Raw genomic sequence first — 24,891 nt, 5'->3', positions numbered from 1 at the left:
CTCGGAACTCAGTGACGTTCAATCGCAGCGATGAATTAACAATTAGATCAGAGCAGACCAACCTGTATTTGCGTTCGTTTGTGTGTGTGTGTGTGTGTGTGTGTGTGTGTGTGTGTGTGTGTGTGTGTGTGTGTGTGTGTGTGTGTGTGTGTGTGTGTGTGTGTGAGAGAGAGAGAGTGAGTGAATATCAACCTAGCATTATTTTTGTTCTCTCTCTTTTTTTTCATGACCTTGGCTTATATATCTGTGGTAGGCAATGCCGCTGCAGCTCTTGTGTTTCTTATAAAGAGCCGCCCTCTTATATTCATGGAGGGTTGTTCCGCATTCTGGAACACATCTGCGCGACAAATCTACTACATTCAAAAGTCTCTAAATGTAGCTACAGAAGTTTTTAAGGAGATTTTACAATTCTAGTGACATACTAATTAGATTTTTTATATTATTAACAGGAAAAACACTCTTGAGAACCCGGCTAATCATCCCTGTGGCCTTTGAAAATAGTCGTGGTGAGAGAGCAAACTGTTTCTGAATACGGGCATTAGTTTGTCACCGCCTCTTCCTTCAGTGATGGCGGAGGCAGACCTTGGCAGTAGAGTGACGCCTTTGTAGATTCGTGCCTTCCCCCAGACCTCCCCTATGTGGTCGCCCTCGAAGATAAGACTGACAGGAAGCATGCCGGTGTTCTTTGGTCACTCGGAGATAGCTTGAGAAATGACAACCCTCCAAGGAGATTCAACACAAGTGCCCGAGATTACCGTGGCTAAAAGATGACCACTGGACCACCGCCTCCCATAAACTGAACATGGGAAGGAAAGGAGCAGGAAACGATATGAAGAAAGGGAGAAAATTCAGTGACAGAACGAAGGAAGAAATCATTTAAAAAGGCAGTATTAGGGAAAATAAAGAAGGTAAATAGCGAATATAGGAAGAAATTAGGAGTAAACGATATTAAGAAATGAAAGAAAAATCAGGGATAGATCGAAGGAAGAAAGAAAAAGAATGCAGTATTAGAGAAAGGAAGCGTAACGAATAGAAGAAAAGAAACTATATAAAAAAAGGAGGAAAATTCAGTAATAGAGCGAAGGAAGAAAGGAAAAGAAGGTAGCTTAAGAAATAGGAAAAGGAGATGCAACGAACAGAGTATGAGAAGAACGAAGAAAATTTTAATAAGTGGCAGAGGGAAGGAAGAAAGAATGAGGAGGCAGCATTTTAGAATAGGATAAAAGAGGGAAAGCAACGAACAAAGGAAGAAAAAGAAGGAAGGAAGGAAGGAAGATTGTACAAGCGGTAAAGAAAATGCAATAACAGACAGACAGATAGAAGGATATGTTACGTAAAAAGGAAGAAGAGGAAGAGTTGAAGAAAAGAAAGAGAAGGATAGACAAACGAAGAAAAGGGAATCTCTCTCTCTCTCTCTCTCTCTCTCTCTCTCTCTCTCTCTCTCTCTCTCTCTCTCTCTCTCTCTCTCTCTCTCTCTCTCTCTCTCTCTCTCTCTCTCTCTCTCTCTCTCGCCTTATAGAATTGTAACAAAGAAATATTAGAGTGGTTTTGCTGAGAGAGGAGGTGGAGGAGGTGGAGGAGGTGGAGGAGGTGGAGGAGGAAGAGGGGAAGACGGTGAGAGGGAGAGAGGGAGCCGGTTCACCTTCCGGAGGCTGGCTGATACTGAGGAAGAGGGCGAGGGAGGGGAGGGGAAGAAGTTTGGGGAGAGGTGTGGGTGTTTGAGGGAGGGTAGTGTTGGGGGTGCTTCCTGGAAGTGAAGGCTTGCTTCAGTAGTTGTTGTGGTGGTGACGGTGGTGGTTGCTCTCTCTCTCTCTCTCTCTCTCTCTCTCTCTCTCTCTCTCTCTCTCTCTCTCTCTCTCTCTCCCAAAAGCATGCTCCTTCACGAAAGAATTGTTGTTGTTGTTGTTGTTGTTGTTGTTGTTGTTGTTGTTGTTGTTGATGTTGGATCATCTTCAACAGCCACAAGAACGACAACAACGACTACTTCAACAACAACAATTACCACTACTACTACTACTACTACTACTACTACTACTACTATTACAGGGCTAGCTGTAAAATACATGACAGAGGACCGTGATAATTTTTAGCTTAATTAAATTCAGAACACGGATCCTTTTTGTGTGATTTCATTGTTATTTTTATCCCTTAAGTCTGTGATGTTTAAATAATAATAATAATAATAATAATGATAATAATAATAATAATAATAATAATAAACAGTAACAACTTAGTCCACAAATAACAACAATAGCAATATCAACAACATCAGCAGCAATGCCACCACCACCACCACCGCCACCACCAACAGCAACTTCATTAACATTAACAACAACAACAACAACAACAACAACAACAACAACAACAACATTATTAACAACATCATCATCATCATCATCATCATCATCATCATCATCATCATCATCATCATCACCACCATTATCATCATCCACATCAATAACAACAACAACAACAACAACAACACTACCACCACCACATCAACAACACCTACACCGCCACTACATCGCCTGCAGGTCAGCACACACACACACAACACACACGCAACACCGTCATACACTTGCGTCACACACCCACCACACGATCCAGCACGCCCTGATAAAAAGACCTTGCTATGAAGCCTCCTACATCTTCACTCAGCCATTAAGAAACTCACATTACCTGTCAATGACCTGCGTGAACTACTACTACTACTACTACTATTACTACGCTGTATTCCCTTTCTAGTTTCACATAAGCCCATTTCGTATTGAGAAGTGGGGTTTGAGTCCTCGGCTAACTCGCTACCCTGGTCTTCATCCCCCAGTGCACAATATTATACCTGGCCTAAGTCTCTCGGGAATAGTAGCGGTCAAATTTATTGCCTCTCATCATCGTTTGAATGTTAAAGAGCTTTCTGTAAGTACTTTAATTTTGCCTCATATCTGTTGCACATGATTAATGAGTTACATCATTTTCCTCTAAATTAATAATGCAATTTTGCTGATTATCTTGAATACAGTTGCAATAAATTTACATCCTGTCGTAAGGCATTGCTATGTTTTTATGTATACTTGTTAGTGGCGAGGAGCAGCCGAGGTGAGAGAGAGCAGTAAGAATGTGTGTAGCTGGATAAGTTGAGTTTATACTGCCGAGTCATGTGCAGCGGCAGCCAAACCACTAATTTGGGAATTGCTGAGTGTCATAATCTGAAGTGTTGATAAGCAGCCAGGCTCGCAGTTCCCTTATACAATAAAGTGACGGATTGGGATTTATGGACCACAGACTCATCCCAAATACGAGAAAGCCGAGACCAATTTATAGTCACAGTCCATAAATGTGTGCAATCTGTAGATATAAAGAAACAAAACTTTGAAGACTGTCACTTCCCCTCACCTGCACAAACCCCAAATATCGCTCTAACACTGTCACTTTGAAGAAGAATATAAGAAAACAAGGGAAGCTGCAAAAAGCAGCCCCGCTATAAAATATGCCTAATTATTTCCATCCATCCAGAGAGAGAGAGAGAGAGAGAGAGAGAGAGAGAGAGAGAGAGAGAGAGAGAGAGAGGAGGGAGGAAGAGGTCAGGTGAAATTGACCCCCCTGGACACCGTAGCTTCTGTACGTATCTATGAAGGTAAATTCAGCATTGACATCAATGTTTATACGAAAGTTTATCATGAGACAGCCTGAAAGCCCCACCATGCACAGGGAGTGAGAGAAGGAACCTTTATTTGCCAAGACTTTGAGGCGGGTACACTATAGGCTGGTTCACACTTGGCAGTTCGCTGCTGAATTGCCACCCGCCACAAGCTGGCAATACCTGGCAATAAATCCTGTGTACGTTCACACAGGCGGCTGGGAAGGGGCGGCCGGTTGGCGGCAAATGAATATAAACAAACAGCAACCCAGCAAGATGTCTTCCTCCAGCGATGATGCCGAAGTGATGGTTGCATTTTTTTTAGCGTACTGGAAGTTAAAACGGGAAAGAAAACGCCTGTTGACACGTCCCTGGCTGAATAAAAGAGACGAAAGGAGTGTCTACGACACTTTTGCTTGAGCTGAGCGTGAAAGACCAAGACACCATCATAAGACAGTGAATACTCCTCAACAGGGAGCAGTACCATCGTCTCCTGCAGCTTGTCACTCTCCTTATCAAGAAGGAAGGTATATATATATATATATATATATATATAATATATATATATATATATATATATATATATATATATATATATATATATATATATATACACATTGTTACCGCCGATCGGATGAAAGAGGTTGTTATTGAAAAAGCGTATGCTAAATAACATGTTCTGTGTTATGAGAGTTAAAGTGAATTAGTATATTAAGTTTCTAGTGCTATAAAGGGTTAAGTAAATGTGTCGCCTCACAAGGTCCTGTGAGGCTGGTGGTGACAGACTAATATGAAGCATGGCTTACACTAAAGAAACTGACTTAATTAGAGTAGAGATTAAGGAAATTGGTTTCATTATAGTAGTTCATTGCAGTAAAAGTTGTGTGAGAGGAACTACCTGTGGAGAGCTTAGCTGTAGAGGTAGTGACGGTCGTGTTTATGTGGCTGATGACATGGTGCGTAGGGTAGATAAGACACAGAGGGACCTCTGTTGAGGAATGGGTCACCCGGGAACTATCGCTGACCTAAGGGTAAGGGCAGGCGTGAGGCGCCGAGGGACCGCAGGGACGAAGCCCGGAGGAACAGATTCCTTTGTACCGCCACCGAGTTCGGGTGTGACTACTCCAGGAAAGATCGGAGCACTACAATATAGACACAGGTGTTGCTTGGTGACAGGCCTCCTTAAGACCCCAGACACGTGAGTTCCACATCTGTATTACGAGGAGTTGACTGCCCTAATCCATGTATCACGAATCCGTGATTAGTGATGCGTTATGTCGATACAGTACTCAGTGGTTAGCAGTGCTACGCACGTCTTATGTTTATTACGCATGTCTTCAGGGCAATAAACGATTCGCGTCACCGTGCTGGTCTAAAATCCTTTAGCTGCCTTCGGGCACCAAAGAAAATAAATAAATAAATAATAAAAAAATTTTATATATATATATATATATATATATATATATATTATATATATATATATATATATATATATATATATATATATATATATATATATATATATATATATATATATATATAGGGTCCCAGAGATGGCGTCGGTGCCCCACTGGCTCCAGCATTAACTTTTCTGCCCTCGAACACATCTTCCACAACTCTTCCCGAGAACACGATGTAAACAAAGCAGCGCGCGGCTGGACAAGACAACCTGTCTGTCTTGGCGCGGCTGGCAATTCCAGCCGCCAGGCACCAAAAATCCAGCAGGCGGGGCAGCGCGGCTCGCGGCGGCTGGCAATTCAGCAGCGAATTGCCAATTGTGAACCCTTACTTACTTAACACTTACTGCTACTACTGGCAATGGGCAAAGAATAAGACTATGATACTATACTATTTTACTGTTAACGTTTCAGGCGTTCGCCGAGCCTAGTTAGTTGCTCTACCACGCCACACAGTCTTTCTTGATTATAACAATTCTTTATACTTTTCATTGAAATAAGTATGAAGTATGGATTGTTTAGATCATCAAACCATGCACTGCTACAAATACTTCGGCTTTCAAGATCATAGGTAGTTTGGATTTTACATAAATATAACGACATTTAACAACATAGCTCTGTGGCGTTGTCATGTAGATCGAGCACCCGGGGTGCTTATCGGTAGGGTCAGGTCAGAGAGAGGGGTCAGGGGGTGGTCCAGCCTCTCAGGAGTCAGTCCCCTCGCAGGCCGCCCATGATGGAAGCTACGCCCAAGCGCCTTTACTTTTCCTCAAAGGTGGTGAGGGAAAGAAGTCTAAACACGAAATAAATTAATTATAGGAAAATGTCTGATTCACACAAAATCACACAATATATACATATGTATACATTGTGAGAGAGAGAGAGAGAGAGGAGAGAGGAGAGAGAGAGAGAGAGTAGTAAGTGAAGAGGTAGTACCTGTTGGATGACACCTGAGCCGGCGATACCCCCCAAACAGGCCCCACCCACACCCTTTCTATGATTGGCAGGTGAGATAGTAGGAGAGGTCTAACTCCACCTCTCTCTCTCTCTCTCTCTCTCTCTCTCTCTCTCTCTCTCCCTCTCTCTCTCTCTCTCTCTCTCACACACACACACACACACACACACACACACACACACACACACACACACACACACATCTACTGTTTATGAAAGTACCACTGTCTAATCTAATTTATTAAACGTAACATTTAAGAAATGTTTGTTGTGAATAATGATTCAGTGTCATTCTCACCTAGGGAAGTGATATATATACATATATATATATATATATATATATATATATATATATATATTATAATATATATATATATATATATATATATTATATATATATATATATATATATATATATATATATATATATATATATATATATATATAATATATATATATATATAATGCAGATATGTACATAATTTATTAATGTATGTTATAAAAGAATACTTCATAAATACTCTAGTTGATGGAGGGAAGTGGTGACCTGACTGGCGTCCCCGTGAAATTTGAGAACTGGGTCTAAGCTGCCTCATCACCTTTGCTTTCCTCCTTCCTTACCTTCTTCCATCCACATCCCCTTCCATCCCCCTCTTCTCTCTCTCTCTCTCTCTCTCTCTCTCTCTCTCTCTCTCTCTCTCTCTCTCTCTCTCTCTCTCTCTCTCTCTCTCTCTCTCTCTCTCTCTCTCTCTCTCTCTCTCTCTCTCTCTCTCTCTCTCTCCTCTCTCTCTCTCTCTCTCTCTCTCTCTCTCTCTCTCTCTTTTATTTAAACTATTAAACACACATGTTCATTGTGGCCTTTGCTAAAATTATCTTAGTCGTGTATAACTATTTTAAAGCATTACTGTTTGTGGCATAATAGATATTAATATTTTGCTAAGATGTATAGGCATATGTATGTAACCAGTGATTAAATCAATGTATAAATGATAAGCAATTAAATAGATTAATAAACTAGAAAATTATATGGTTATATATATACAGTTTTTATAATAGAGGTCATATGTATCTATATGTTAAGTTCACTGGAGGTCAGACACGACCATATTTTTGTGTCTTTCTTATGGGGGGGTTGAGAGTCTGAGGGCGTAACCACTTGTGTGTGGATACTTTCATCTGCTGTGTGGACAGACGTCGTACGTCCACCACAGCCGTGAGGGTGTTCCACCACACTACAGTGGCGGAGAAGGCCCGTTGGTGGGTGCTGGAGCGAGACCTTGGCACCTTCAAGAGGAGATCGTTGGTCAATACCGTTCTCGTATTGCGCTCAGATCTCCTCCAGGTAGCCCTCAGATCTGCTAGGTGAGGAACATTCTGGATCTGCGCCTTATGAAGCACTGTCAGCGCTGCAACTTTCCAGCGATGATCCAGAGTGTCCCTCAGCACCGGCCCATCCTCCTGTATCTGCTGCTGCTGCTGCTGTTGTCGCTGCCGCCACAGTTGCTGGCGAGGCTGCGTCTGTCTGGCGCCACTGATGAGGCGCTCTGCCATCCTTTGCACTTTGTCCAGCAAGTTGAGATGACATCGGGCACTGGACATCCACGTGAGCGGCGCGTACTCCATGATGGGCCTGACCTGAGCCTTGTACAGGGTCAGGAGGCCATCGGAGTCAAGGAGGTGCCTCAGACGCCGCAAATATGTCACCTTCTGAGACGCTTTTCGGGCCACGTCCTCGAGGTGACGGTCGAAGAGCAGCCGCGAATCCAACTCCACGCCAAGGATGTTTTACGCTGTCCTGTAGAGGGATGTTGTTGTCTTCCATCTTCAGCTTTCCACGCACCTCACGCGCGTCCTCGTGAGAGCGGGATACCACCTGAGTCTTTTCGGGGGCAAACTTGACTTGCCACCGGTCGCCCCAGGCCATGATGTCTGAGGGCAGTGCGTTGGCAGACTGCACTGCGGCCTGCGCCTCCCCTCTCTCGTAGGTCAAAGAGAGGGTGCAGTAGTCTGCGTACGCACTGGCTGATGGAACACTCTGAAGGAGGTCATTGAAGTAAATGTTCCACAGTATGGGTCCCAGAACTGACCCCTGTGGAACAGAGGCCTCTACAGGAAAGCTCTCTCTCTCTCTCTCTCTCTCTCTCTCCTCTCTCTACTCTCTCTCTCTCTCTCTCTCTCTCTCTCTCTCCATCTCTCTCTCTCTCTCTCTCCTCTCTCTCTCTCTCTCTCTCTCTCTCTCTCTCTCTCTCTCTCTCTCTCTCTCTCTCTCTCTCTCTCTCTCTCTCTGTGTGTGTGTGTGTGTGTGTGATTGAGAGAGAGAGAGAGAGAGAGAGAGAGAGAGAGAGAGAGAGAGAGAGAGAGAGAGAGAGAGAGAGAGTTACATAGTGTGACGTCATAAACAAGTCTGTTAGTCTGTGTGTGTGTGTGTGTGTGTGTGTGTGTGTGTGTGTGTGTGTGTGTGTTTGTGATTGAGAGAGAGAGAGAGAGAGAGAGAGAGAGAGAGAGAGAGAGAGAGAGAGGAGAGAGAGAGAGAGAGAGAGAGGGGGGGGGGGGGTTAGACCTCTCCTACTAATTCATCTGCCAGTCACAGAAAGGTCGTCTGTCCTTTCCACCAAGGTGTGGAAAGCCGATAATTGATCCTGTAGAGGACATGGCAACGCAGCTCACGGGTAATTTCCAACGCCTAAACGTTCTTCCAGGAGTAAAAAGGTTGTAATTGAACACCGTGATAATAAAAGTTTATCCTTTACTTATTAAATACAATGCATATTATAAAGTACAATATAAATTTCAGTTGTCTGCGTTAAGGATATAACATCTTCATTTCGACACTCCTGCATATACATTAATGATATTGATGAAGGGGATCAATTGCAAAATAAGTAAATTTGCAGACGATACCAAAATAACAAATAAAGTAACGTCTGTGTCACAATGGCAGGAACTGCAGTGTGACCTCAATAAACTAACAATCTGGGCAGGAAATGGCAGATGAGATTCAATATAGAAAAGTGTAAAAAAGTAAAGTAAAAAAGTAAAAAAGTAAAAAAATATCGGAAGCAACAATGTTCAGGCGAGATATGTAATGAATAACATGCCACTGTCAAGTGCTGATAAAGAAAAAGATCTTGGTGTCGTTGTGTCAAAAGACCTAGAGCCGAGTCAACACTGCACAGAAACGGTAAAGACGGCAAATAAATTAGCTGGGTTCATTGGAAGAACCTTTGAAAATAAATTAGAAAAGGTTATACTTGCCTTATATAACTCACTGGTGCGCCCTCACTAGAATACTGTGTACAGTTCTTCACAAAAAAAAAGACTGAAAACTAGAAAAAATACAGCGTAGAGTCACAAAGATGATTCCAAGATTGCGTAATAAACCGTATGAGGAACGACTGGAAGAACTAAACCTATTTAGTTTAACAAAGCGCTGGATAAGAGGAGACCTAATTGAAGTGTTCAAAAATTTTAAAGGATATAGTAACCTTGATGCAAATAAATATTTTACCATTGATCATTCTAACCTAACAAGAAATAATGGATTCAAAATTATACCCAAACGTGTTAAATCCCTCGAGGCCAAACATTTTTTCTTCAATCCTACAATGAATATATGGAATAAACTTCCTGCAGAAATCGTAAACAGCAATTCTATTGAATTATTCAAAAATAAAATAGACAAATATTTAAAAGCAAATCCCCAACAAGCTCTCTTCTTGTCCGAATAATTACTAAATTCACTAATAAACTCTTATTTTGCAGACACCAGTTTTATTATAAATTGTATTAACTTTCAGATAGGCGCATAGAGTTCACCGTAGGGTGAATAGTAGAACTTCCTTTCATCCTTTCCTATGAAAATTCCACGTCAGTTTTTCCATACTGCATGGTACTTTTCCCAACTATTTCCATGCCAGCGCAAGCTGGAGGGAGTGGTGGAGGAGGAGCCTTCTGTTATGTTGTTGTCTCTCTTGTCTGTTGCTGTTTTGCTTTCCTTTGTATTCCCTTGTATCCCCACCACCTGTGTCTTTAACATTTCATTAGTAGGGCCCATCTTAAGTCCGTTTTCTATGCTACCTCAGTCTCCCCTTCATTGTTTCTCACATGGACAGGCCGTTTTCTATGCTGCCTGCACCCTACAATTGAAGGGAGAGCTTTCGTATGTTTGCTTTGTCTGCACGTCTCTCTATTCGCTAATTCCTTAAGACAATTGGAACTCACCTAAGGATCGGCTACACGTTTTAGGATGAGCTAATGATAACAACCTGTCCTGCTTGTCCGCCTCCATCTCTGCCTAATACTAGTTTAACACGAGTACATAAAAATTATCCTCTTCCACATGACGAGGTACTACGTAAGTGTGGTGCGCTTCAGCCGTAACCAATCAGAACGTGAGGGGCGCTGCAAGAAGCCAGTAATCCTACACATGGCACTGCCTGTATAATACATTCACATATGTCCGCGTTACATCTTTGTCTAATCTTTGTATAATCTCTTAAAGAGTGCTACCGCCTGCAATAACAATCTGATGACAGTTAAAGTCTGCTTAACCTAAACTTATCATATGCTGGCCCTAGTCACTCTTAAAATTATGTACATCGATCAGTCTCACTCACCAGCCAGGTACGCTCGGCACATGGCTGGAGTGTCGGGTCTTTGGGTCACACGGGTCACATCAAGGAAGACGGTCTTCCTTGTCTTATGCTTATTGAAGGCGAGGACTCCTGGTACATTCCTGCTCTCCACTCCCTTGCGTTTCTCTGCCCCCCCCGTCACCGCTTCTTGGGGCGGGGCGAATGTTCTGACTTGTTTAGTTACCTCAGTGGGCAGGCGACAGCTGGTGCAGGAGCTGCTCTCTCCCCGCCCCACCATTGCTCCCCCGTGGGTGCCTCGTCCAGTGGGCTGAGTGTCGCCCGGAAGTGGCCTCCCCTGGGGCTTGTACTTCCCTCGTCAGGTGTACAAGTCTCGACCACAATTGTCTTGACCACCACACCTCGTCCCTGGCGGTGCTCCGTGACGCTTCCGGGATGTGTGCGCTTCGTCCTCGCTCTGCTGCTGTGGACGCTACGCTGGGCACACCCCGGGTCAGGTCCAGTTCGTCTGGCAGACAAGAGCCATTCACTCACTACTGCACCATCGCCCACCTCCTGCAGGCCCATCACATCGTCAGCTGCCACGCGCGGCCTCTGCAGGTCTGTCACCATCTCCTCGCCACACAGGTATACATCAGTACTTGTTGCCGAATCCCTTTTCTGCACAGCAAGCTCTTTTAAGTACTGTGAGTTGTGGGCCAGACTAAGGCAGCCAGCCAGCACCAGCTTGTACAAGCCTGGCACCACCGTCACCTGGCATTGCCCCGGGGAAGGCCCAGTGGTCTCCTCGCCTCCCCGCACCTCTATTGTTCACTCAAGTTCCAGAAGACATCGTTGGGGCGCGTAGTTCTGCCCAGCCATGTCACTGGGGAGGCTGCATGATGTCCCACCGTGGACCACCCCGCAGCCTGCCCTCGTTGTGGCTGCGCATCCATCGTCTCACCACGTTGGTTACCCTCAGCACCGCACCGTGAGTTGAGGAGGGAGTTGTGTTTCCGTGTTGACGTGTTCTCCGACGCTTTGGGTATTGCGGGTGGTGACTGGCTGCCACCACTACCACAAGGCGTCGTCGCCCTGCCGCTGAGGTCTTCATCCTCTGTGATATCTGCCTTGAGACTCAGCAGGCGAGTCCTGAGGCTCTGCAGCGTCTCCACTGCTTCTTCGATCTCTCTCTCACTGCGTACCGTGGCGGGGCCTTGGCTGCAGCTTGCACCATCCCAACCACCGCCACCGCCTATCGTCGTAGTGCTGGTGGAGGCGCCACACAATCCCCCTGCGTCTGTCTCAGCGGCCAGGAATTCCGCCGCCAGGTTCGCCAGACGCATCTTGAGGCTCTGCATTGTCGATGTTTGGTCCATCTCTTCTTCATCATCTATGTGTGCTTCAGCCAGATGCTTCGGGACCAGCGGGGCGTTCTGCTCCAACCTGACCTCCCGCAGCTGTCTGATGCACCGCGCGCCCTTGGCCTTGGCGGTGCTGCTCTTTGACTTCTGCGACATGCTCACTAAGGGAATTGTCTTTAGGCAGCGCGTGTCGTGCCCCCTGCCACTGCTCACCAGGACACCCGTGCACCCTCCCTCCGCCATGCTGGTCCTCCGCGCAGTTTCTTGACTCTTACTGCTCGCCACTTCACTGTTTCGTCACGTCACGTCACTTTTGACAGCACAAATCACACACGTGGTAACTGATGACTCGAGCGTTGCCCCTCGCCCGGTGCCCTCGTGACCGTGGCTGATAGTTCACCGTAATGCAGTCACCATGTTGTGTCAGTGTGCCAGTGTGCCTCTATATCTTTCTGCTCCCAGTGTGTTGTCAGTTATTGGTGATGGCTGGTGTGGTTATTTTACTGTTTATCACTTGAGGATCAGTTATTCATCCCAGACAACTAACACTGCTCTGCGTTCACCGGCGCCTACTAGCAGAGGCTGTGGCAGAGAAGCTGTGGCTGTGGCTGTGTCTGTGCTGCACCACCGCCCCACACACTGCATTCATCACACCTGTTGGCATAAAGCAAGGAGTCGTCACACTCAGCATACACCTTGTATGCACAGGCACCAGTTGATTCATGCTTGTACTGATTTCTCGTGATAGTAGTGAAAACAGTGATAGTCACGCTCTTACTACTACTACTACTACTACTACTACTACTACTACTACTACTACTACTACTACTATTACTACTACTACTACTACTACTACTACTACACTACTACTACTACTACTACTACTACTACTACTACTACTACTACTACTGTTACCACTACTGAAAACAGCTCTATGAACAAAACATCAAACATACATTACCGAAAGAAGAAAATAAACATTGAAATGCACGTCAAGCTTCATGCAGTGGTAGGGTGGCAGGGAGGCAGGAAGGCAAGGAGACAATGTGGCAAGATGGTAGGCAGGTAGAGTGGCGGCCTTGATAACAATCCTGCGTAACCCCAAGCACCCCCCCCCCCCTTGTTCAAAGTATTCCGCATATCACACCGGCACAGCTGACTGGGTGAGGTGCGGCGGCCACCCTGACTCATGAACACGTCACGACACCACCCGAGGCAGAGTTATTCCATTAGTTAGCAGCCTTTCCCACACCCTGGCCACCCAACCCCGTGACTGCTGTGTAAGCTGTGGCGAGGGTCGTGGTGCTACGTACTTGAGAGAGAGAGAGAGAGAGAGAGAGAGAGAGAGAGAGAGAGAGAGAGAGAGAGAGAGAGAGAGAGAGAGAGAGAGGTGAGGGGGTTGACTTGGCTATTTCATGACTGTCTGACGTGAGGTAAATATTTAAGGTCCTGTAAGTGTAATAAGAAAAGGTGACTTAGAAGGTTGAACAAATTATATTAAGAGAACTTCATACTTAGTGATGTTGCTACTACTACTACTACTACTACTACTACAACTAATAATAATAATAATAATAATAATAATAATAATAATAATAATAATAATAATAATAATGTTGTTGCTGCTGGTTAATTAGTATATCCCTTTTCTGCACACTGATAAGAGTTAATTAATGTTTTCTCATATCAGGCGCCCAAAGTCACGAACACAAACAAGGAACACTGAGCTGCACCACGCCTCGTTATATAAGAGAACACTGGCATCACAACACAAGCTAAGCACTACTACTGTAACACCACACCAGTACAACACAACACAAGGGGAACATTTAGCTGCATCACACCACATTATATAAAAGGAGAACAACACAGTGGCATTACAACGTCACTACCACACTATAGCACTCCACCAGCACAAAGCACCACAACACCACAGCCGCCATCGACTGATGGAGCGGCTCATTGCACACACACACACACACACACACACATACACACACACACACACACACAACAAGTCACTATAAGCACCTTACCACATCCTTGACATTCCGATGCGCTGCAGTGTTCCTTCCTACTCCCCCATACTCCGAGATTAGAGTGTCGCTAGACTAGTTATTCGTAAACTTGTGTTTTTAAACGTGTCTTTCAGCAAGCCTACATTGCACCTACTACACAGAGTCAGGCACGTGTTCAGAAACGCTTTGTTCACTCAACATGACTATTTTCAAAGGTCGCAGAAATAATTAGCCGGGTTCTCACGAGTGTTTCTCCTGTTGATAACGTAGGAATAATTTTAATCAGTCACCAGAACCATAAAAGAAAAAAAAAAGAAAAATCCGTGTAACTTTTACTATATAGAGCCATTTAAAAATAATCAAGGTAGGTACGGGCAGAAGTGTTACTGAATATCCTTGTTGCTCTGTCAGAGGGCAAGCTGTAGAATTGCGCCACTAACCAACAACGCTTGAAAACCACTGCACCAGATTCACCACAGTTCCGCTCACCTCGCGCCTTGCCATACCTGTTCAGACAAGCAGAAGCAGCACCTCCGACACTCCGGGCAGCTTGTTGGAGTCTGCCGCTGCGGGGTAGTACTGGTTTCGGAGTCATCCCGCCGCCTCTTGAGACTCCTCGGCTTCCCAGGATAGCCTGGCGCTTGTGTGTGTGTGTGTGTGTGTGTTGCCAGTTGTGATTATCGTCTAAACAATCTCAGCCTGAGAGGCACGTGATTTATGATGTCGGGAAGTGGTGGTATGAAAGGTTGTATATACTCTAACATTGATTGTAGCTCTATTTTTTTTCTCACCGCTACACAGGACAATGACAGAACAATGCAGGACATGGAAAATTCCCGCCGCGCCTTGACTGCTGGGAAACGCTGGCGGAAATACGTATGGGTGGGGCGAAAAGAGGGAGGGGCTAGGGGAGGGAGTGGAATCAGGTCCAGCGGGCAAGCCTTCGTAAGCCTTACGGCCCACGTGGCTCACAAGGGTCGCTCACGATGCCTTGCCCATTATCAGGCTAACAAATTGAACGTTCTCCTCCCGCACCTGCCACGCGCCATCGTTTGTTTCACAATGCACAGGACCTTTAAATGAAGGCACGGGTATTTACAGATCATCTTATATAGCAGTTTTGCCCAAACTTTTTAGCCTTTTGTACCATTTGTTACCTTCTACTGTTACGCACCCACACGGCTGATTAAACTCAATTATATTTAGGATAATGCAAATATTATATTAAATATGAAAGGATTGCATGATAGAGACGCTGGTTAATAAATTTCAGTTCATCATACAGTACTGAAATAAAAGAGACGTCTCCGCCAGTTTTTCTCACCCCCCCAGCTGCTAACTCTGCACAGGGGCATTATCCGTCCATGTATGGAGTATGCTTCACATGTCTTGGGGGTTCCACTCATACTGCTCTTCTAGACAGGGTGGAATCAAAAGCTTTTCGTCTCATCAACTCCTTTCCTCTAACTGACTGTCTTCAGCCTCTCTCTCATCGCCGCAATGTTGCATATCTAGCTGTCTTCTACCGCTATTTTCATGCTAACTGCCCTTCTGATCTTGCTAGCTGCATGCCTCCCCTCCTCCCGAGGCCTCGCTGCACAAGACCTTCTTTCTCTCACCCCTATTCTGTCCATCTCTCTAATGCAAGAGTTAACCAGTATTCTCAATCATTCATCCCTTTCTTTGGTAAACTCTGAAACTCCCTGCCTTCTTCTGTATTTCCACATTCCTATGACTTGAATTCCTTCAAGAGGGAGGTTTCAAGACACTTATTCTTCAATTTTTGACTACCGCTTTGGACCCTTTTATGGGACTGGCATCTCAGTGGGCTTTTTTTATTTATTGGATTTTTGTTGCCCTTGGCCAGTGTCCCTCCTACATAAAAAAAAAATAATAATAGTAATAATAATAATAAAATATTAATAATAATAATAATAATAATAATAATAATAATAATAATAATAATAAAAATGCTTGAAAATTAGTTACAACTTAATGCGAAACGTGGAATTGATGTTTACTTACGATTTTTTCCATCCTTGGCGGTATTGAGGCTACTGTAGTGATTAGGCTTTGTTCCAGGTTGATATTTAGTTTGTTTCTTTGTTTCGATTTGATGACACTCAGTGCAGAGAATGGTAGAAGTTTTCTAAAGCCAGTTTTCCTAAGTCTGGATGCTCCTTCCCAGAGCTCCAGAAGCGAGTGACATTTGAGTTCTCAAGCAATACTTTAAGGCCACGGTCCGCACACACTTCTGTCATTGTTTCCTGGGGGTAAATAGGAAGTTTCTTCTCGTTTTCAGATAATGATTATTTCAGATAATGACAGGGTTATTAATCCGCTCTTTTAGAGCTGATTAATATCCCTGTCCAGGTGTACTGTTGTAAGTAATATTTGAAAACACTAATAAGGCTGGTCAGATGCTCCACAGTGACCGGTTGCACAGTGCCTTATCATAGCTGTTATTGGAAAAGTAGGCATCTGACAGAGGAAAGCACGTCAAATCTCCCCCCGAGCATGTCTCCTTCAACAGTTCTATTTTCTTTTAAAAACCAACAACTTTGCCATACAGGTTGAAAATGTTTGTGTCGTTACCTTGCTGAGACAAATTCAACTCATTCAATTTGCTGAATATGTCTGCAAGATGTGCCAGTTGTGTAAGACAAGTTGTGTTTTCAAAAAATAAATAAGTAAATAAATAAATAAATAAATAAATGTGGCAAAAGGAGACCCATGTTCTGACAAGAAGAAAGCTACCTCGTCTCGCAACTCGAATATCCTCCCACGTGACAGCCAGCGCACCTCTGTATGCAGTAGCAGCTCTGTGTGCTCTGACCACATGCTTTCACACAGTACCATGTGAAACAGACGAGTATTAAGTGGCCTCGAGTTTATAAAGTTGATTACTTTGCTGGCATCGTTCAGAATCCCGTGCAACTGTGAACTCATTTTCTTTGATGCTAATGATTCTCTATGAATGATGCAATGAGTCAACTCCACTTCAGGATTTTCTTTCTTAACCCTTGCCATTAGTGCCTTCATCTTCCCGGACATGGATGCAGCTGCATCTGTACACATACTCGTGCAAGATTTCCAGCTAAACCCTTGTTTTTAGAGAAGAACTGATTAATGATATTGAAAATAACTTCCCCTGTTATGTGCCCTATTTTTTTTCGAAATAGTATGTGTTCCTTGTGTCGTGCCTGTAATGTTGCACGCAAGATCAAAACAATTATTATATAGGTGACCACGAGGGTGACACGAGACACTGATCATTTTAATATTTAGTTAATTAAGTACAAAATTATTCTCCGTCAGACGACTTGCAAATGATCTTACAATTATTTCAGTCACAAACTGCAACTCATTTAATACCGTAAAACTTCAGCATTCATGTCAACAACGTCATACACAGTACACAAGAAAATACATTACACAACATCCCACAACTAAACATCAAAATCACACTGACATCCTACAAATCACATAAAGTTTGCCCTTTTTACCTTCATCAGATAACCAATTTCCTAGACTGCATTACACAAACTTAAGTTCTACTTACAAGCAACAAGATGTGCTGCACCATCTCGTCTCAGCCTCTCTGGTTTGAGACTGGAACCTCTGCCTCTCCGTTTGCTACTGAATCATTCCACAATTACACGATATAAGATACCCTAACGACTCTGCAAAATGATCCGTCCCTTAGGTATGGTGTTACATGCTCCTCTAACTAAACACTACTTTTGACCTTTTCATCACTCAGACACTACATGTGACCCTTCAGAGAATGTTCTTGACCAATCACAGACTACCTTGGGCCTATCAGAAAATAAGAGAAGGCGGCTTAAGGCGGAGCGTATGTAGGCGTTGATATGTTTCCATAGGTCGACCTATTTTTTCCAGTAATTTATTTTCTCCCTTCTCATGTTCGGGTTCCGCCTTCCTTCTCGTCCCGTCTTCTTGATACAGTATCCTGTGTTAATCCCCTTTTTCCTGTAGCAGTGATCCGTTTCATGTTTGTTGTTTTGGTCCCTTGTTTCCGCTCTCAGGCCCCCTTGTGCAGGGGACTGGTGTTCATGTTTTGCCGCCATAATGCGATAAGTGGATATGAACTAGACCCGTTTCGTTGACTCGTTAGTTTATTCAGTTACGATCAAACCTGACAAGAACGATTTCGGGATCGTAAGTACATATATTGGTCAATACACAGGTTATAAGTATAGCAACAATTACATTCCTTACGGTTCACAACGTATATAGTGTCTCAACATCGAAGCCTGTAGAACAATGTTGTGTCTTCAACTTACGCATTCGGGGTCTGTTGAACAATCCTAGGTACTTTGCCGTCCGTTTTCCACACCGCTCTACCAGTGACGAGAGTACAGGTCTTCTCACAACAGCAGGCTTCCCTCTGCCTCTCGACCTAACCGGAGGGATAAAGCGCCCCTCTACTCTGCCAGGTCATAGGGACAGAGGTCAACCTCGGAGGCCCCTTGAGTCAGCACAATTATTCATCTCCCCTATGTCTTATCTCCCCGTTAATGCTGTCTCGACACCTTCGGATATAAACATCGGACCTCAGTACCATCCTACACCATCGCCTGGCTCTACTTCCCATCTTCACTACTACAATTAACTATTTCCTTCCTTTATATGTCCTTACATCTTCTGCGATTACGCCTTCTGGCGGTAACATCTTGTGTGAACTACCTTTTTTGGTGGCTTGTTGTTCTCTACTTAATTTCTTCCATTCCTCTTATTCATTATGCTTTCTTCTTTCCTCCTTTCTTTTCTCATCTTTCTTTTCTTCTCTTCTTTCTTTTTTTCTTGTTTTTTTTCATTTCTTGCTCTTCATTTTGTCTTCTTCTTTTCTTGTTTCTTCTTTACGTAATATAGTGCTTCATGTAGGGTCACAACACTTGATATCATCTTTATCAATACATCTCACAAAGGAGACAAGCTGAGCCCGTCCACTGATGTCAGTTGATTCGTCAACTTGGAGTGAAAAAGACTGGTTTGCTTTCAACTTATTCACAGCTTGACCCATAATATCTGCACTTATTTCACTAAACCTGCGAGAGACAGTTTGGTGTTATAAAGGAACTGTTTTCAGTTGATCAGTTGTCTTTTTATCCAGCATCATTTCAGCCATCGTACCTGCACCTGGCAAAATAAGTTTTTTTTTTTTTTTCAGTGAAACTCTTTTTTTCTGCTTTAGCAATTAAGAGAGATATATACAGCTAAAGTTGTGGTGGCTTTCTGAAGTATTTTTTGGGGGAACGCTGAAGTATTCCGCTGGTTTAGCAACATGACACTGATGTTTTGTTTTCAGGTGACGCTGGAGGTGAGCTGGTTTCATGCTGCTGTTGATCAGCCTCTCCCAACAAAGGAAGCACAAAGCTTCCGAAGGATCAGAATTCAAAGCAGTAAATCCAAAAAAGCACATAATCTTCCTTGAACTGCCGATAATTAGGAATATATGTATTTTTTTTCTTTGCACCCGTTTGATTTCCTTATCTGCGTTACTGCTGCGGCAGCTGCAGCTGTCACGTTTTAGTTATCCATCCATTATTGCCGTTAATGAGCAACTGCGTCTGTAAGCTTGTATGTGATTTTCAGAAGCAGACGCCCACAATCTGACGCCTAAGACAAAACTGAGCAACAGTGATGGTCCTCCAGCAGTCACCACTGCTCTCGTAAACGTTCAATACGCGTCCTTCCTGGGTACCCGTCCCTCCCTTCACTCGCACGCAGTTACCCTAGAATGATTCCGAGGAAATTTCTGTTGTGTGTGTGTGTGTGTGTGTGTTCATTGTATTTTCCCATACCCCAGTTTGGGCAACACTGCTCGGCGCAGGTAGAATTGGTATATATTTGTATATAGCTCACTATGGTTCCTTGATTTAAGAATTGTTAGGACTGGAAGATTAGGTGAAAAATAGAATGATAAAAAAATCATAAGATCAATGTACTGAAAGATGGTGTGTTTTTCATGTTTTTAGTAACTTACCTTATTCCTTCGTTAAATCTCCCACTCATGTTTCTCTCCCGCCGCTCCTCCCCTTCCTTGAGAGTGTGCGGTTTGCCGATGCTAGAATCCTCCTCCTCTTATCGGGTGCTTATCTTGTTGATGTTGGTGGTGGTAGTGTCTAAACGCCATTATGCATAAGAGAGAGAGAGAGAGAGAGAGAGAGAGAGAGAGAGAGAGAGAGAGAGAATATATATATATATATATATATATATATATATATATATATATATATATATATATATATATATATATATATATATATATATATATATATATATATATATATATATATATATATATATATATATATATATATATATATATATATATAAACAGACGGCTCCCTACTTGGTGAAGCAGTTTTCCTTCTTATATTTCTAACAACAGTGACATCTGTCATCCTTTTTTCACGCCAGCTGTAATTGGCTAGAGCTGCCTCTGACGTGTATCTCAGGTCGCCTTCCTCTCTCCCTACACATCTCCATTCTCGTCCCTCTTCGCCTACCCCATGCTTCTCATTCTTCCTTCATCTCCCCCCCCCTCTCTCTCTCTCTCTCTCTCTCTCTCTCTCTCTCTCTCTCTCTCTCTCTCTCTCTCTCTCTCTCTCTCTCTCTCTCTCTCTCTCTCTCTCTTAACCTGCATATTCAGGACAGTATATAACACACACACACACACACACACACACACACACACACACACACACACACACACACACACACACACACACACACACACACACACACACCTTAAGCACTGGAAGGGTGATGGTGTAAGGGCAGGGAAAGATGGAAGATACAAGAAGCTGAAGCTGTCCTGCAACTAGTGATAGATAGATATAGATGGATAGATATTTTATTGACCACAGCAAACAGATAATACCAATGGATTGTACATAATAGTATTACATAATCTACAATATAATATTAAATTACTATCACTTCCTAACTGTAGTCCATCATCTATTAGTTACTAGAAGTCTATTATTACAAAATAAACGAGCTAAACATTAACACTGGAGAAGTATATAATCTTAGGACCCTTGTTTATAAAAAAAAAAAATATATATATATATATATATATATATATATATATATATATATATATATATATATATATATATATATATATATATATATATATATATATATATATATAAACAATCATATTCATGTCATCTACGCACTACTATAATTATCAAATACTCACTAATCCCACAATCGTGTGAAACATATTAAATACAAGTACAATTTATTACGTCTTTAATATATGGTCAAAATGTTATGAACAATCTTACACATAATCTCTGGCGTAAACTGATCCCCAAACAATTGTTCTAAAGTGGAGAACTGGTATTGATCCCTAAGTCGCTGTGTTAACTGACAATCCTGCACTACATATCTCTCTGTTTGTAACCCTCCACACACACACAGCCTCTCATTCACCTCAAAGTCGACCTCTGTTTCTTTGATTCCACCTGCCAGTCTCACACGCGAAACTATGCCCACTTACTCGAAATTGTGTGAATGATACTCTATGAATATTATTTACTGCAGGGAGAGGGTGTGAGAAATGTAGAAAAAGGGAGGGAGTGGGGATGGGGAGGCGGACATGGAGTGGGGCTGACAAAAGAGGTGTGGCTTAATTGACACACACACATACATACATACACACATACATTCTTATATACATACACATAAACAGTTGAAGTAACACACACACACACACACACACACACACACACAGAGGATCACAGGCAAACAAACAGACAAACGAACAAACACGTTGATGGAGTCCTGATTTGTACACACGGATTGGCTTGCAAACACACACACACACACACACACACACACACACACACACACACACACACACACACACACACACACACACACACACACACATACTAGGAAAAAATAATAACTTACATGCTTAGTGAATTAAACAACAAACTAAACACACACACACACACACACACACACACACACACACACACACACACACACACACACACTAGGAAAAAAAAAATTAAATACAAAGTAAATTAAACAACAAAGTAAACACACACACACACACACACACACACACACACACCAAGTGGTAGTTCAAGGCTTAAACTCCAATTATACAGCTTTGTGATTCGTCACTGATCGGCATCACACACATACACACAAACACAGGACAGTTAAGCTTGTGGAAGTGGAGCGTTAACACCACACAGCCACACCACACCACCACCACCACACACCGTACCATACCACACAACACCACACCACACCACCACACCACGGTATCCTTGGCGCCCAGACCCGCCGAGCCCTGCCAAGCCCCTCCGATCCTCGCCCCGTCCCGCAGCAGCTAAGCTAAAAATTTCCAGCCACATATGTAGCGTAATTTTGAAGGTTTTGCAGGTGTTTCCAGATGATTTAAAGGCTCGCTGCGTAGGAGAAGGTAGACGAGGTGGAGGTGGAGGGGAGAGGAGGAGTGTGAGGAGGAGGGGAGAGGAGGAGTAGGTACGGAGGATTGGTGAAAAAAAACTACTTCGGCTCTATATCACGATCTTTTCTTTTTAATTAGTGAAGTTTGCATTGTTTTGATATTTAATTTGTTAATAGAAAAGTAAAACAAGTTATAGTATGCAATAAGATCGTGTCTAGATGTATTTTTGTTGCTCGTAAAAATAACACTTTCGTCATTTAATAAATGTTCATTTTTATTATTAGCACGTCTAGGATTGTTTTAGTGTTTTATTTAAGACTTAAAAAATATAAGAAATGCATCCCAAGTAATAATATTCAATAAAATCTAGTCTAACTATTCGTATTTTCAAACCTTAAATAAGACCGTTGCTAGATTTGAGAAATTATCTTCTTTATTCGACGAGGAATTCGTATTTTCTATATTTATCTGGAAAGTATAGATTTTTTTGCATTCAGAATATGTAATATAATCTATTCTGGCTGTGTTTTCCATCTCGATATTAAAAGGTGTTTGTGGCCCCGTTCGTAAAATTACAGATCGTTTCTTGAATTTTTCTTTATTATTATTCAGGCTGGATATGCTTTTATATTCCAGATATTTATTAAAGTATTTATGAAGTCAGAATATATAATGCATTCCAGTTTAGCTCCGTTTTTTCGAGGGGTTGATTTCAAAATGGATTAACGGACGTAAATTAGTGACGTCATCAGTGACGTCATCATGGTACTGAGACACGGGACATCTCTCCATTCCAGTCTTTCTCCGTCAATGTTCAGTGTGTTAGTTGAAGTATATGGCAGGTCAGAATATATATAGTGCAGTCCAGTCTAGGCGTCTTTCTTCTCGCGGGTTTCAAAATTAATTGTTGTACGTAAAAATAAGGGCAGAGACGGTCATTTTTCCTGCCTACCTACTTGCCTCTACATCAATATTTAGTTAAACCTGCGTGTGTTTCCAGACTCAGATGTGAAGGAAAGCTAGAATTAACCACGAAAATAAACAAATAACCCCCAAAAATGTGAATGATCACACCTTTGTCTACTGGATATTGTTTCGATGATAAGACAGGCAGCCTTTCACAGCAGCAGTCACAGGAGAATGGGAATAATTAACACACATTTTCGTGTGTGTGTGTGTGTGTTGTGTGTGTGTGTGTGTGTGTGTGTGTGTGTGTGTGTGTGTGTGTGTGTGTGTGTGTGTGTGTGTGTTATACTGTCCTGAGGTGGGGGGCGTCTCGCAATGTTCAGTGCATCTTCAGGCATTGCATGTTGTGGAGTAAGTGTAGAGTCGTCACTCCATCAGACTCCAGCCATGTGTTGTATCCAATGAAGTGCAGTGAACAGTGCGCGCCGCCCTCCGACCTGAATGAAGTTTATTAAAAACGGTTGTTCCCCAGGATAGGTATGTTGATAGATGATGTTCCTTTTTTTTTTTTTTTTATAGATACAATAGAGGAACTACTGTATCTCGGAACTTCATCATATATATATATATATATATATATATATATATATATATATATATATATATATATATATATATATATATATATATATATATATATATATATATATATATATATATATATATATACACACACACACAGATTTGATTCAAGTAAGTAAGTGAAGGATTAGGTGATCAGCAAGTAAGTGAAGGATTAGAGGCAGAGAAACAGTAGAGGGGAATCAGTATTCCTTTTCCTATCTCCTACTCCTTTTTTGTCCTTCCCCACATCCACCCCTTTCCCACTTATTCTACTTGTTCCATCTCCTTGCCCACTGTAATTCCTTTCCACAGTTACGTCTGTTTCTACGGTGAGTGTGTCATTCACCTACGGTCGTCTACTGATCACCCAGCCAGTCGTTCCCCTACGGAAAGAGCTCAGAGTTCATACTGACCGATCTTTGGGTAGGACTGAGACCATTCGCACACCACACAACGGGACAGCGAGGTCACAAGCCCTCGGGACTACATCCCGTACCTACTTGCTGCTAGGGGAACAAGGGCTGCACATGAAGAGGCCCGGCCATTTGCCTCGCTGCATCCGGATTCGAACCCGGACCCTCAGTTGTGAGCTGAGTCTACTAACCACTATACTACACTAAGCAGTGTGTGTGTGTGTGTGTGTGTGTGTGTGTGTGATTAACTCTCTCTCTCTCTCTCTCTCAACATGCAACAGACAGTGTAGGTGTGTAAGCCCATGCCTGCCATGGGGTGCACGCTGCCCCAGAGGTAGCCAAGCCCCCTCGGCGGCTCCCATTGCCAAATTTCTCATGCTCGAGTCTTCTGATGGCCAGTCTCCTGCTGGTGAATACCATCTTGGAGAATATCACACGGCCGAATACTACGATGAAGAATCCCTCCTCCAGTTCGTCGCT

General features: G+C 43.0%; 1 protein-coding gene and 1 long non-coding RNA gene across 4 annotated transcripts in view; one reads left to right on the top strand and one right to left on the bottom strand.

Moving 5' to 3' along the window:
• The window catches only part of LOC135104876 (uncharacterized), a 106,402-nt gene that overhangs the window by 33,635 nt on the left and 47,876 nt on the right, over positions 1-24,891 (top strand). The gene's annotated exons all lie outside the window — the stretch shown is intronic.
• Positions 8,778-14,661, bottom strand: LOC135104874 (uncharacterized). 3 transcript variants are annotated; one of them, XM_064012591.1, is made up of 2 exons: positions 14,508-14,661; positions 8,778-12,637 (listed from the first exon to the last, which is right to left on the bottom strand). In XM_064012591.1, the coding sequence occupies exon 2, from the start codon at positions 12,224-12,226 to the stop codon at positions 11,444-11,446; it is 783 nt and encodes a 260-aa protein (XP_063868661.1). In that variant the 5' UTR covers positions 12,227-12,637; positions 14,508-14,661; the 3' UTR covers positions 8,778-11,443. The 3 variants fall into 3 exon arrangements, with proteins under 3 accessions (XP_063868661.1, XP_063868662.1, XP_063868663.1); XM_064012592.1 differs by lacking the exon at positions 14,508-14,661 and adding an exon at positions 13,865-14,202; XM_064012593.1 differs by lacking the exon at positions 14,508-14,661 and adding an exon at positions 12,945-13,245.

This window comes from Scylla paramamosain, chromosome 11, assembly GCF_035594125.1.
Source record: "Scylla paramamosain isolate STU-SP2022 chromosome 11, ASM3559412v1, whole genome shotgun sequence".
Lineage (NCBI taxonomy): Eukaryota > Metazoa > Arthropoda > Malacostraca > Decapoda > Portunidae > Scylla > Scylla paramamosain.
Note: the sequence above shows the minus strand (reverse complement) of the source record. Positions and strands in the feature narration are given on the sequence as shown.